The sequence below is a fragment of the Aedes aegypti genome, unplaced genomic scaffold, assembly GCF_002204515.2.
Source record: "Aedes aegypti strain LVP_AGWG unplaced genomic scaffold, AaegL5.0 Primary Assembly AGWG_AaegL5_hic_scaff_1610_PBJ_arrow, whole genome shotgun sequence".
NCBI classification, from domain to species: domain Eukaryota; kingdom Metazoa; phylum Arthropoda; class Insecta; order Diptera; family Culicidae; genus Aedes; species Aedes aegypti.
The window spans coordinates 1-14,807 of record NW_018735065.1 but is presented as its reverse complement, the minus strand read 5'-3'; the positions used below and the strand labels follow the sequence as shown (position 1 = coordinate 14,807).

The 14,807-nt window shown below is 42.1% G+C and overlaps 1 protein-coding gene across 1 annotated transcript; it reads right to left on the bottom strand.

The window, feature by feature from the left end:
• Nucleotides 1-3,301: 3,301 nt before the first annotated feature.
• On the bottom strand, nt 3,302-7,797 carry LOC110680582 (BTB/POZ domain-containing protein 7-like). The gene is made up of 2 exons (XM_021856378.1): nt 4,867-7,797; nt 3,302-4,802 (listed from the first exon to the last, which is right to left on the bottom strand). Exons 1-2 carry the CDS (start codon nt 7,729-7,731, stop codon nt 4,479-4,481), a joined length of 3,189 nt encoding a protein of 1,062 aa, XP_021712070.1. The 5' UTR covers nt 7,732-7,797; the 3' UTR covers nt 3,302-4,478.
• Nucleotides 7,798-14,807: the final 7,010 nt, after the last annotated feature.

Genomic DNA, 14,807 nt, shown 5'->3' with positions numbered 1-14,807 from the left:
GGACCGGCCGAAAGTCCGATCTTTTCCATGTGCGAGTTTTTGGTGCGAAAACGATGGTCTACATTCTCAAGCAAAAGCGGGATGCGAAATTGACGGAGTGTATCCTGGTCGGTTTTGACGAGCTGACCAAAGCCTACCGGCTATATGCCCGGTGAAGAAGTACGTAATCAAATTGAACTTCGATGCCAGTCCGATAGAACCGATTCCGCAAGATGAATCCGATGAAGATTTTTATTCGCAAGCTGAACACAGCGACGACGAATACTCAGAAGGCGCTGAGGGTGACGTGACAATAGACCATTTCCGTGAAAAATTTGTATTGGCTTATATGCTTTCTGACAATTTACTGAACAAACTTTCCTAAGGAACCGATATGTTTTGGAGCCTTCAACTGTTAGAAAACAATGAAAAACTTGCGGCACGTTAGTTCACCCCTCGGTCCCCTACAATTTGTTTCACCTCGGAAAAATGCAGACCCCTTTTTCCCCTATGGTTTCGCCACCACGTTGTGGTGAATTTATGATCAGCTGGCATGACCAGATGATTATTGTTTATGTTTTCATTCATCATAATGGGCTCCGCTGGTTTCGCTCCCCCTTCCTTCATGGTTCCTGAAGTCTCCGTAATCACCGCGGAAACCACCTTCACCGCTTCGGCCGGCCATGACCGCACCCGGCGAACACTACACGGTTCTGGAACGCAAGGATTGTAGTCGACAGATGCCTGATCTCTCTGTTTTGTGCTGACGAGGATTGAAATTAGCCGGAAGATTCCCGACTAGAGGCAGCAACAGCCGCTCAAAATTTCCTTGTGCGGCTGTTGGTGCCTCAAGGTGGAAATCTTCCGGATCAACATCCAACAGATAGATTTAGGCATTTGCCAGCATGGATAGTAAAAATAGCCTCTAATAGAACTAGCGGTACCGTAACTGTTGGGTGGATGAGAGATTTGTTGTTCCAATCTTATTTAAAAACGTTTGTTTGAGTAATTTCAGGTTAGTTGGCGCTACTGTTTGGGGCGCCCTGACCGGGATCACGATCAGTTTGAGCGCGCACCAGATTTGACGTTTCCAAATGTAAACAAGCATCCCAATGCAGGGGTGGCATCGAAAAACTGTTGCAAAATCACCACGCTGATACCCATAGGGTTGAACAAAGTGTGCCGCATCTCGAATTATTTTTCAAAATGTGGTGAGTTTCCATGTTTTCAAAAAATTGTAAGAAAATCAGGAGTACATAAAAACAAAATCTGAAAGCGTTAATATTCATCAAAAATGATTGTCTTTCGAAGAAAATTACAAAAACTGAGGGTTAGATCTGACGGAAATGGTCTATTACTCCCACCGCGACAATCTTCAAATCCACCGGAGTCACAGGTGTTGGTTGAGGCGCAGCGCTCGGGAGCGCGCAATTCCAGGCAAATACAATGATTTTGTATTTCCGAAAAAAAGACTTTCCGTCTTTCCCTTCTACAGAGCAGCCCGACCAAGCCGGTCAGAGCAATCGGCAACAAAGATTGAAGGCGAGTAAACGTCCGGCGAGCAAGTCGGGCGATCCCAAAACGCGAACGGAGGCGCAATCCGCCATGGACGAAGAATTTCGAGCGCTGATCAACAACGACACGTGTGAGTTGGTGCAGCTTCCGGCCGACAAGAAGGCCATCGGCTGCAAATGGCTCGATTCGGTGTGCAGCAAGCGAAACCGTCCAATGTACCACTCGATCCGAGCTACCTACAGCAGAATGAGAAGATGGATCAGCTGCCGAACAACCACAACTATATGAGCTTGATACGAGGTCTCCTGTATGTAGCTGTGCACACGCAACCAGATATATCCGTGCGCGTGTCGATTCTGGCGCAAAAAACCAGCTGCCCGAATTCGCAAGATTGAGCAGAAGCGAAGCGAATTCTTCGGTATTTGTATACCACCAATAATCGTATCGAACGGTGCAGCAAACATATCGATACAAAGCTCTCCGTACGAGACCTGCAAGTAAAAGTAGAGATTAGATTGCAGTTCTGTCCGACGAAATCAATGCTGGCCGACTTGATGACGAAACCACTCCAACGGGTTCGTCTGGAGAGATTGCGATTAGCTGTGGGATTACGTCCGAATCTGCGCGAGGAGGATTGTTGGAAGATGAAGTAATCATAGTAGGCGTTCAGACCGAACAACAAACATAGTAGGCTAGATTTTAATTTAAATAAAATTTTCTCTCTTCTGTTTCTACCACTGCCAAGAGTAGTTCGTTTTACTGCCTACTCCAATACATGGCAATGCGGCCGACCAACGCTTAATAATAAAATTAAGAATCGTTCATACGCGGCTGACATCTAATTCTGCTTTGCAGAAAGTTTGGACAAGAAAGAAGGAGATACGAAATCGATACGCTTAGCTTGAAAGAAGCCCTGTTGGAGTACTTACACGAAACAGGATTGTATAAGAAATTGTGAGAATCAAAAATGAATTGTGTAAATGTGAAACAAATTAAACATTTCTTACCGACACGAATGTACCCATCTAGTGTAAAGTGTCGTTAATAAACAAAACAACAAAATCAAGGACTATCATTATTTAAGCCAAGAGATTGGAGATTTCTACAGCAGATGACGCTAGTGTGGATGCAATTTTGGTTTTGCAAATATCTCAAGATCCTGCAAATTTGTTCAATAAGTGAAGGGCTTTTATTGTTCGAGTCAGTGGATTCACGCTCACGATCACTAGCGCCATATGGTGACAAAATATCGAATCTCATAGCACAAATAAAGATAGCCTTTGGGCTAATGAATAACTCAGCCGAAGATGCCATGGAAAATTGGCATTCGCCTTGAATCTAGTTGGGGCCAGGTGTCACGAACGAAGCGCTGCGAACAAGGTAGTTCGATCAACAGAATCTGAAAAGCGAGGTCTGGCACCGAGGATGAAAAAATGCGCCTTCGAACCGAATTATAACGCAAGAAAAAAGAAGTGATGCAGCGAAAATGACATCACCTGTCATTTTAACCCAAGACCGGTCGCATGTGTGTACTGAGTACACGCACCCTGAAGCTCGCTTTTCATACACAGCTCGAGCGAGGTGGCGCTAGTCATGGCTGAATGTGCGACCGCTCTTGAGTTAAACTGTGTATCTCTTATTGAAAACTCTATCTTTTTGAGCTGATTCTGAACAATATTTTTGTATCAGGATTTTCCCGAGCTGGTTGTTGACCCATCTGTCTGGTTGTTGATCGTCAAAAGCCGTTGCTGTCCTAGTTCTGTCGTCGGTTTACGTTTTGCTGGATTGAAACTTTGCTTTCTCTCGATTATTAGTAATAATAAGTCATTTTACATACACGAACGATGCATTTTTGTTTGCTTCTTCTTGATGTTACGATTATTCGAAAACATGAAATTGTTTTTTGCTTCATTTATCTCGCATTCTCACTCATTCACTCGAATTTCCTTTACTACTTCTACCGTTGCCGTATAACGCGGAAACCAAGGGCAAATCTAAACACAATCGTAATAACATTTGTTTTATTGGTTTGCCTTGTTTCCCAATTGAGAAAAAATGTCCTACATAACCTAGTGTAAAAAAAAAACAGATCGCGAAAAAAAGATAAATAAATAGCGTTAAAACTTCATCTCATATTAAAAAACACATCTGATTATCATACTGTCCCTCGAGAGTTTGAGGGATCCGAAAGGAAGGGGCGCTAAAGTTTGCTAAAAAATGTAAAAGAGAATAAATTAAAGGCACGGCCTAGTTTCTAAACCAAGGAAAAATCCGTACGATTGTTTGTGTGTGTGTGTTCATATATTCGGGTTGATTTACGCACGCGATCGCTTGGTCATTCATTCGTATGTGTGAACGATTGCTTTATCTCGCTTCGCTTCGTACGCCGAAGAAGCGAACTCAAAAACTCGATTACACACTACTGCTACCTCCACACAAACCGCGGTTCGTCGCTCTCCTGGTGTTTGTGTGTTTTATGCCTCATTCCTCTTTGCTATCAATTCGCTTCTCGTTTACACCGTCGACTTGTATTCTGTGGGTTTGCTCCTATGTTTGTTTTGTAGTTTGTTAAATATAAAAGTCTTCGATTATTATTCTTACTGCTTTGTTTTGTGTTTATTTTAGTACTATTATTACTTTTATATCCTTGCCATTGTAGTGTTGTTCTTCTTCTTGAGTTTATTAATGAAATACTTAACTCTTAATTCAAATATCTATGTATTTGTTGCAATTAATTACCTTCCTTTTTTACTGTGTAGTAGTTTGTATTTGTTTTTGCTTCTTTTTTCTGCTACTTGTGTTTTAATTTAGTTAATTCGTTTAACTAAACCTCTACGCCCCGGGTCGCACTCCATTCCTCTCCGTCACACACCCTTACAGACAGTCTCACGCACACACATCCGCTCCTCATTCTCCTCAGTGTGTTCCTTTCAGAAAGGCATACTGAACAGCTGACGTTTGTCGGGAAATACTTGCAGCCGTCTCTATAATCGGGGGCCGGTGTGATATGAGCTATGCGGCAGGCCCGGACTCGCTCGGTGTAAGGTGTACGGTGAGTTGGACCGCTGCGAGTATGACGACGAAGACCCGGCTGCTGCCGCCGAAGCAGCTGATACTCCCGGCTGACCCGACTGGGAGGATCCACCGAGGGAACTGGGTAGCCTTCCACCACCCATCATGCCACGTTCCGCTGCGCCTTCCCCGTGGCCGCCACCGACACCACTACTACTCAGTGAACCGGACGGAGGATGGCTCCGGGTCATGTAGTGATGGAAATTGCTCGGCGAAGGTGTCGCTATTCGATGATGCTGAAACCAAAAAATCAAAATACATTAAACATTTGAGCCTGCTTTGCACTGCAGTGCCACCTACCGGAAGATTATGTAATCCTAGAGATCCTGCTGCTCCGATCATGTGACTTGGTCCATCGCCCAGATCTAGATGAAGACTCTCGGGCATGTCTCCAAGTTGCAACTGTCCCATAGATGCCGTCGCCATGGCCACGTCCGGCATTATATCCGAAAGATGTCCCTCCGAACAGGCTCCGGCCTCCCCGGAATGATCTCCGGCCGGTGCTGACAGCCTATAAGCAACTACATCCCCTCCGGGGATCAACGATGGCAGTTCTTGGCGTCGATGGGTACCTATAATACTTGAACTCGGTCCTAACATACCACCCGAGGGATGATGTAGTCGTCCTCCAACTCCACCTCCCATATCTCCTCCTCCTCCTCCAGCCCCATGCGCGATCACTTGTGGTGGTGGTTGAGGTTGTTGCCGGGGGAATGTCATGTTGCGCCCAAAGCAGGCAACGTTTTGTGGAATAATATCACTTGGCAGTGCCGGCGAAGGGGGCGGAGTTGTGTCATCGTCCAATGAATGATTGCTCGCATGGATATCGTCGCCCTGAGCTTTCGGTGTGGAGCCATCTGCGTCCAGGCAGTAGCAATTGGAGTTCTCCAACAACTCTGCCACCTCATCCGGAAAATTGAATTCCCGAACAACCCGCAACCTGATCTGACGATTGATTTCGTTCCGGCTTGACAGCGGAAGCGTCAACGCTCGTTGACAGCTAGGTGCTTGCCTAAGCTTTTGTTCCCTCTTTTGCATAGCTTCCATGGCGCTTGGATCTGGTGCTGGAATCGAAGCGGCCGCTGCCGCAACAACATCCACACCTGACGTGCCTCCGCCACCCATGTTCCCACTAGTGTTACTATTAAGTCGAGACACCATGTACAACGTGTCCGGAATGTCCGGCATGTGGCGCGATCGTCGCATGCGCAACATTTCGATCTGTTGCGACGCAATGTGATCCTCAAGCAGCACCTTAACCTCCTCATAGTACGGCATGAACAGCCGAGGTCGTACAAACAAACCATGGTTCTTTCCACCGCGAATCCACGCATTGATCCTCAGACTCTCACGATCGTCTCCGATCATGTGCGATGGTGGAGTGCTAACCAAACCCCGTCGGATTGCTTGGTTCAATATCTCGTTGCTCGGTGGCAGTACGTGGTCCATTCGAACATGCGGCAGTAACTCCGATAGAATTTCCCTCAACTCTACGTCGCTCAAATCACGCTTTTTGATTCCCTTCCGGGTAACCGAGTGTGCAGTGTGACTAAGCAAATTTGGCTCCCGATCTTCCATCCGTCGGATCAGCTCCTGCTCGCCCCACTTCAAAACAGCCTGCAGCACCTCCAGCTCTGATGCCTGAAGGAAGTTGTTTTGAAGTGCTTCTATCAGCTGAGATTTATCAAGCTGGAAGAGCACCGGAGATCCGACAATAGCCGAGAACTCTTCGCGCAAGTAGTGGCAAGCTTGGCGATAAACCCAGGCAGACCCGTGTGGTTGCCCACCCCATCGTAAAACCGTAGCTAGCGTATCCAAAGTTAGCCATTCAAGGATCAGATCTTCACAGCCTTGTGCCAGAATGTCCAGTTCGAGGAAGCGTCCGATTTGATACAGCTCCATGGCTTCTTCCAAAGGTGACGGCCTGGTTCTCCCTGTGTGGGTAAGAGCTTGCACCTCTCCGAGACTTCCTGCTCCGTTGCCGCATCCATTTCCGCGTAAGATCAACGATAGATCCACGGTGTCCAGGTAGATCGCGTGCAGTAGAACACGAGCGTAACGTTTCGGAATTACGGTTTCATCCAGCACGATGCGTGTCGGAACATGTAACGATCGGTCTGTGCCATGAAGTTGGTGTTCTTCGTTAATGTTACGGGTCCGTCGCTGGATCATATTCTTGAAGAATGGTGATCGTGCACTGAGGATCGCCTTATGGCAAGGTAGTTCTAGCTTCGGTCGAAAACCGTACTCCGAGCTGCCAGAATCGGGCCGATGGTAGTCGCCACCCTCGGAGGTGAACACTATGGCGGCATCTGCGTAGTCCCCGGTTTCGAGCAGGTAGCGCAGGTCATTTTCTAGCGGATTCGGTGTGCCGAAATCTTCTCCTAATCTACGTAGCAGACTTACATCTATGGTCGGATCGTGTGTACATAAATCTCCTGTATACAGATATCTTAGCAGCGACGAAAACATTGGAACGTCCACCGGCGAGGAGCGTAATTCCAAACAGATTCGGGCACCGTAGCCCGGGCAGCCGGCTAGCAGGTCCCGGAAGTACGGACAACGTGCGGATAGTAGTGCACGGTGAACCGGGAAGACGGTTCCCCGGAACACTAGATCACAGTCGGTGCAATGTTTGTAGTCGTACAAACTGGCGAGATCCTGTTTGAACGTGGTTGCCGGTGGCCGTGCCAGCTCAGCCTGAACCGAAAGGTCCTTCAGTGCTGCCAGCGATTCGTACTCTTCCAACAGTGCCGACAGTTCCATCGGACTCCAGCTGGACACGAATTCCCGCAGCACCCGGCCATGATCGCATGCTTTCGACGATCGTCTCCGTCGAATAAGTTTCTTCTTCAGTGTGGCAAACCCGGTGACCTTCTTCCGCCGCTCCCGTACGATAACGGGTGGTCCACCAACGGGTCCGTACGCTCCCAGCATCCCAGCACCTGAGCCACCAATGCCACCGGCTGTGAGAGGTGTCGTAGTCGTAGCACCAGCCGCAGTCGTGATAGCACCGGTCAGGCCCGGAATTCCGCCGGGACCTCCGGCACCGGGACAATCAGTTGATGCCGTCGCCCCCATCTCCGTAATGCATGTATCGCTTTTACTCTCGCACCAGTATTGCAGTCCACAGGGCACCAAGCATCCCCATAGACCGAGATTCATTTTCTAGCGGCAAATGCGGCTAGTAGCGGTTGATCTGCGGAAGAAACGGAAAAGGGAGCAGTATGTAAGAAATTATATGAAATTTTGTTGATACGATAATAAAATACGACTATGTTCAATATAGTTTTATTTGTCAAGAAAAAATATAAATTTATAGTTTCATTGCTTTCGCACGTTCTGTTCAGCAGGCTCACTGATTTTCCCTAAAGTGTATATCAAAGGATTGTCTATGAATTCGGTAGAGCAACGATATCTTCAATTCCCAAAGAAATTCTTCTAAGGTTGTTGAACAACTAACTCATCTCACGATTTCGAATCAAAGAAAATCCGTTGGTTTTGCACTGACACAACTGAAAAATTATCAGCATACTTTATGCATGTTAGCGCGTATAGTGATTCTTTTTCAAGTCAACATAAACTATCAAGACTGAGTTTTATCACTTTGGAATGCAAGCGGAAAAGTCATCCTTATGCCAAAACGAATGACGGGCTACTTAGCTTAAAAAGCCAATCCTTAAGGAGCATGTTCAATATGATTATCAATTTGAAAAGACGACATTTTTCTCAGATTCATGAAGAAATCCCCACTCATGGTCAATCTACTCTACACTAAGAAGAATAATCGTCATCAGTTTAGGGGGTGGCGCATTTCGCATAAGGATGTTTGGCATAATGAGAATAATATGCCTTCTTTACAGTATGAAACTGCTTTATGCGAAACATCCATTTCCATTATTCCAAACGTCCTTATGCGAAATGGGCCTACCGTTCCTTGATGCTTGTTCAATACATATGTATGCTACAGCATATATATTTTTTTTATCTATCTCGCAGAGTTCATATGCCTTATGCGTGAAGATAGTTTATGTGCACACTCTTAGAAGTTCCATATAAAAATAGACAAATTTTCACCAATGATCAGATCACTTACGGATTATTTTAGGTTTAGAGGATAAAACCCTTTCTAAAATCAAGAGAGAAATTCCTTCCAGATATTTTTTACTTATTAACAGAAAGTCTTTTCTGAGATTTACATCAGTTACTATGTAAAACACCTATTCAGGTATGCTCGAATTCCATGGCAATTATTCCTCAATACAGGCATTGGTTTTTGGAAGATACGTTCTCACGAATTCTGGAGAAATCATCCTTGGGGGGAAATGCTGATTTCAACAGAAGTGCTACTTATATTAAGATAAATAGATTCTCGAATATAACAATTAAAAACCTTCCTGATTTTCGAAAGAATTCTGTCATGTAAGGATTAATAAACAAATGACTACTTCTGAAATTTCTTCGGAAAGGCTTTTTAATTTTAGCCAATATATTTTCATATCCTCGGTGGCGGCCTAGTAACGCTTGCCAAATACAGTACTTTCTTTCTTTGCACTAAAGCTGTAACCCACCTAGTGAAAGACCTCCACTAATCTAGCTAAGTTTTGAGAAGTCAAATTCTTCTTCTTTCTGGCGTTACGTCCCCTTTGGGACAGAGCCTGCTTCTCAGCTTAGTGTTCTTATGAGCACTTCCACAGTTATTCACTGAGAGCTTACTATGCCAATGACCATTTTTGCATGCACACTTAAACAGACTCTCTGAGTTCGGTGATTTTTTTACAAATCAAATATTCGGTGATCTTATAAAATACAGATGTTTCGGTAAACAACAGCCTGTTTAGCGAAGGCTGTGAATAAAATTGCCGTCTGTCGGTGATTCTATTAAGATTTGACGAATACGGTAAAATTTTTCACAGACAAATCAGTAAATGAGTCAAAGAACGGAAGTCGGTGAAATATAAAGCTGACTTTTCGGTAAACAAAGCGCTGATTACCGAATTCGGTAACGTAGCAGCACGAACTGTCAAATCCGCCATAATCATTTTTTCAACTGACTGCAAATCCTGTAGTCATTTCCAAAAATTTAAAGTGAGGAAAGTGTAATTTCAAATGGAGCAAGAGCTGAAATATGTACGAGAGGAGGATGATCGCATTCGTAAGGAGCCCCCGTCGCTAGTAGTGGGAGGAAATTTGCCGGATCTGTTTGTTGGATGTGCGGTCTGCTGAGGTCCGATAGTTATTCCCGTTGAAGATGGCTTGAGAACTGGGTTTGGCTAGGCATATGGCATATTTGTACAATGTTTCAATGTCTTCAATGTGCCGTCAAACCCTTCCGACAAAGATTTCTTTCTGTTCATCGCAGGGGTACAAGCACCAGCAGATTGAGAATTTATTGAACTGAATCTTTAAGTGAAAAATAAAAATTTTGCCGTCTCAACAGAATATCATGTCTTTTCTATATCGAATATATATTTAAAAAATATCACAAAAAATTCTGTGGCTTGAAAAATTACAGTTTTTCGGTTATTCCAGGGATCCGTATTGATTTGAAATTACAGATTTTCGGTAAATTGAATTACATTCCAAGCTCAATTGATTCGGTAAAATTTACCGATCAATCAGCAATTTTGACAGTTGGTCCTGCTGATCCAAATTACTGATCGATCGGTAATTTGTTGATTACCGAACTCATTACCGACCGTTCAGCTGTTGAGATTTCGGTAAATGAATTACCGAAGTCGGTAGTTTTTTCCAAGTGTGTGTGTATATCGTGTGGGCAGGTACGAAGATACTCTATGCCCTGGGAAGTCGAGAAAATTTCCAACCCGAAAAGATCCTCGACCGGTGGGATTCGAACCCACGACCCTCAGTTTGTTCATGCTGAATAGCTGCGCGTTTACCGCTACGGCGATCTGGGGCCCCTGAAGTCAAATTATATATTACAGTATTACAAAAGAAATTCAGGTCTACCAACATTGACAAACTGCTGTTTATGTCAGAATGTGACGTTTGCCTTCGCTTTAGGTAGGCTGTAGCCCTTCTAACGGGAGCCCCCATTAGAACGAAGTGCAATTAAACATAGTGCAACGAACGAAATTCGATTGTAGTTCTTGTTCTAACCGGAAGATTATTGTCCGGGATTTTTTCATCATTTTCAGAAGTAAGCTTTAATTTAACTTTCGAGATAAAGTCCTGCGTCACATCTGAAGGGCCAGGTTATCATATGTTCGACCAACAATGTGTGCATCAAACGCAAAGGAAACAAATTAACGGATCTGCGCTTTAGAATATATATTTTATTTGAACTACAGTCAACTCTCCATAGCTCCATATTGAAGGGACCAAGGGTAAATCGGTATAATGCGCCCCAACCAGGGCAATACGCCCCACTTATTTTTCAATGGATTGAGGCTTCTTAACACATTAATATTCTCGAAAAAATGATGTTGCGCATATTTGATCTTTGGGAAGTATAAACAACCAATAGAAATACCAAAAAATATCGAAAATCAGCTTTTTGGCGTAAAATGTGGGGTCCGATTGGCAAGCCTCGTTGTATTCAAATATTGAAAATGAGCTTGTTCAATTATTATATACACAATGACTAATCAATACTAGCAATGTATTTCTGCCAAATAGAGATTACAATCCCAATTTTACCTCACTACTTCACATGTTTTTTTTTTTCAAGTGCGACAACGAACCTAATCGCGTTCCTAGAGGTATCCATAGGAAATTTGTGACATTAGTATTAGCTTAACCATTGCCAGGTTTTTTCCTGCTTGCTGGTAAGACCCCCGGAAAATTTCTTGAAAGTTTCTTAGCAAACTATTGAAGGATTTGAAGTAATTTGAAATTTTAATCAATTTCTAAACAATCATACCATTCTTCTCGAATCTATTGGCATAATTTGAGTGAGATTTTTGATTTACATCTGCCGTAGTGATCATATAAAGAGTTCTGCAATGATTCTTGATCGGACAAGACCTTTGAAGAATTCCTGGCGAAATGTTCACGAACTCCTGCAACGGCATTCAATTGGTTTCATAAAAGCTTATTGCAAGTTTATGAAATTATTCCAAGCAGCTTGCATGGAGGATACCTAACCTTTTTTTTTCAAAGATTATGATGGGAAAGCTTGAGAATACCGTCAAACGGAGTGACTTGCAACACTTTTCAACTTCAATCAACCATCTAAACGTCATTGAATTTTTTTAAATGTCCTTGTGCGGGGTGACTTGTAACACTCAATGCTAATTTAGTTTTTGCCAACAAAATGTTGATATTTTTTATTAGTCACACTTGTTAAGTATTGTTATTCATGTGTTTAAAGCATTCGAACCAGTACAAGAGCATTTTGAATACCTTTTAGTAAGAAAATAATTGAGCTATTTTTTGTATGAAAAAAAGAGGCGTTAAATCATCAAGGTCCAATATCATAACTGAATACATTTTTAACGGTGTTTGTATTTGATTAATGAATTATTACTCTTATAATTATAAAGTAGACCTAACACAAAGTTTTTAACTTTTATAAAACTCTTAATTGCTTAGAAATAATGTGTTGCAAGTCACCCCGTATAGGTACATTTATATGAAAAGGGATTTTTATTAAAAGTTATTGTTACAATTTTGTTAAATAAAATTTGTCATATTATCACTTATTAGTTATAGAAACACCATGTAGAGTATTACTTTTGTAAATTATATCTATCTCATGTTTTCAGGTCACGATTTTGAATCTGTATCAAGTATAAGTTTTCAAGACATTTAAAAGAATTATGTTTAATGTATAAACATATTTATAATAACAGCTTGGCCGTTACTTGAATTGTGAGTCACACGTATGGAGCACCGATTTGAAACAAATTTTCTTTTGAAATTTGGTGTTTTATAGTGAAATTTAGCTGTAAATTACAATGTGTTGCAAGTCACCCCGCCGTTTGACGGTACCTAAAGAGATCCTTCAAATTAATTGAAAATCTTTTGAATTTCGAACAAATTTTCGTTGTACTATTGTAAATATTTTTAACAAACCAGCAAGAACTTTTAAAATTGAAAATCCGAAATCAATGACGGATTCTGCCCCCTTAAAGTAACGGTAGAAAAAAAGGCCAACTTTCATACATCAACGTCCAAAAATGTACCACTTATAAATTTATGCGAATTGCTTAGTTTAATGCTATTTTTTAATGAATTACAGACGTGACTTTTGGGTGTGTCTGCCAAGGGGTATCTGCAGGTTCATAATGAGATCTTTGGGAAAGCTTCCATAAATTCATATATTTCCGATATTCATATTCATATTTTAGGGGTCCGCGGGATGTTTGTAGAACTTCAAAGGGGGTCGCAGCTACAACAAGGTTGAGAACAACTGAACTAAGTAAATAACGCTTCGACACCCAAAATCTATAGAAGTAATGTATTTGCTACTGCGATAGAGCAGTTATTCCTTAGGGGAGGGGGGGGGGCGTATTATACCTGTTTACCCTACGTAGAACATAAAACCATTGAAAATGCGATCCAAGGGGCCATCAAGATAGCCATGACAACCAACTATTACTATGATTCTCTACTAATCGGCTAATTCTCCCAGATTAATAATTAGCCGATTAATTCTCCCAGAAATTCTAGTAGGATTATTTCAAAAGTTTTTTTTCTCAGTTCTTTCCGATTTTTTCAGTAATTACCATCTCAGAGTAATAACCAAAGAAATATTGCTACAAGAAAACTTCCGAGAAATTATTCTTAGGTTTATTGTCGGGTTGAATAAACCCGCTAGAATTTTTTTGTAGAAAATCAAACAAGAAAAGCTTTTATGTTATTTTTGTAATTTTGATTCATTTTAGAACCACTTCTTCAGTTCCATAGATTCTCACAGGAATTGTTACATTAATTCTGTCAGAGATTCCCAACGAACATTTTTGCTGAACAAGAGTTAAACCAGTGGCTCCAGAAATTTTACAAAAGATTGAACCGGGAATCCCTCGTACATGTCTCCAGAAATGTTGAGTTCTTCCAAACATTACTTGAATAATTTTGAAATTCTCAATAGATTCTCCAATTAGTTCATTTAGGGTTTAAGATCACAAAAAGCTACAGCAATTATTACTGTAATTTCTTAAAGAGTTTCATTCGAGTTTTTTTTTCTGGGATTTCCTCTAAAAAAGCCTGCAGCAAACTATTCAGGGTTTCGTTTGATAAATTTTCCAATAACTGCTTTTTACATTTTTCGGAATACTTATCCAAGACTTTCTCAAGAGGCTGGAATGAACCAGGAGATCTTTAAAAAGCTTCTCTCTTGTAGAAGTGTATCATCTATTTTACCAGAATTAGTGATAGCTTTATTGTTTCTCAATATTTTTGCACCTTTTTTTCACAAGTTCTCAAAAAACTCTTCAATTTTCAGAATCATTGTCGATATTGACTGTCAGTCATCTGGTTTCGAAGATGTTTCTATATTTCTTTGAAGAATCAACATTTCCCATATTAAATTTCTCTGGCCGCCATTTTGTTTAAGTCAGATTGGGGGTCATGCACAAATTACGTCGCGCTCCGAGGGGGGAGGGGGTCAAGCCAAGTGTGACAAAAATTTCCAAGCCAAGTGTTACAAAAATTTCGAAAGGCTCATACAAAAAACGTGACGAGGGGGGGAGGGGGTCAAAAAAGTTGAAATTTAGCGTGACATAATTTGTGTACCATCCCTTGTAAAAAATAAAATGTAAAGGTTATAAGGAGTTCCTCTCATACAAATCGGTTGAGCTGTCTCCAAGGAACTCCAAAATTACAAAATGAGTTTTTTTTAAGTTCTTTTTTTGAACACCTTCTGAGAGATGATTGATTGGATTCTTCGAGGAATCCTTATTAAAACGTGGTTCCTGATCAGTCTCTTTTTGATTTTTCAGGCATGAGGACTCTAAGGTAATATTCTAAAATACTTAGCCGCTACCTGCCCTGTTACTAGTCACATGTCAATAATTGTGTGTTAGCATACCATTATTTAGAAGGGTTCCCAAATTTGACTCCGCACCGGGCCCCGAAACCCTAGCTACGCCACTGGAAACCGCGTAGATCTACATCGGGGGATAGCTGCACCTATTCATTGACTTCAAATGAACCTACGACACAATCGACTGGGATCAGCTATAGCAGACAAAATAGAGGAAGCGAAAAACGCCGAGGTTCTGAAGGCGATGCGAAGCACGGAGAAGTTATCATTATGACATCGACGTAGCCAGTAA

What these genes read in the sequence shown, in the direction of transcription:
- LOC110680582 (XM_021856378.1), bottom strand. Translation starts at nt 7,731, where the DNA reads ATGAATCTCGGTCTATGGGGATGCTTGGTGCCCTGTGGACTGCAATAC. An exon ending in TAGGATTACATAATCTTCCG is followed by an intron (nt 4,803 to 4,866) that starts GTAGGTGGCACT and finishes TTTTGGTTTCAG; the next exon opens with CATCATCGAATAGCGACACC.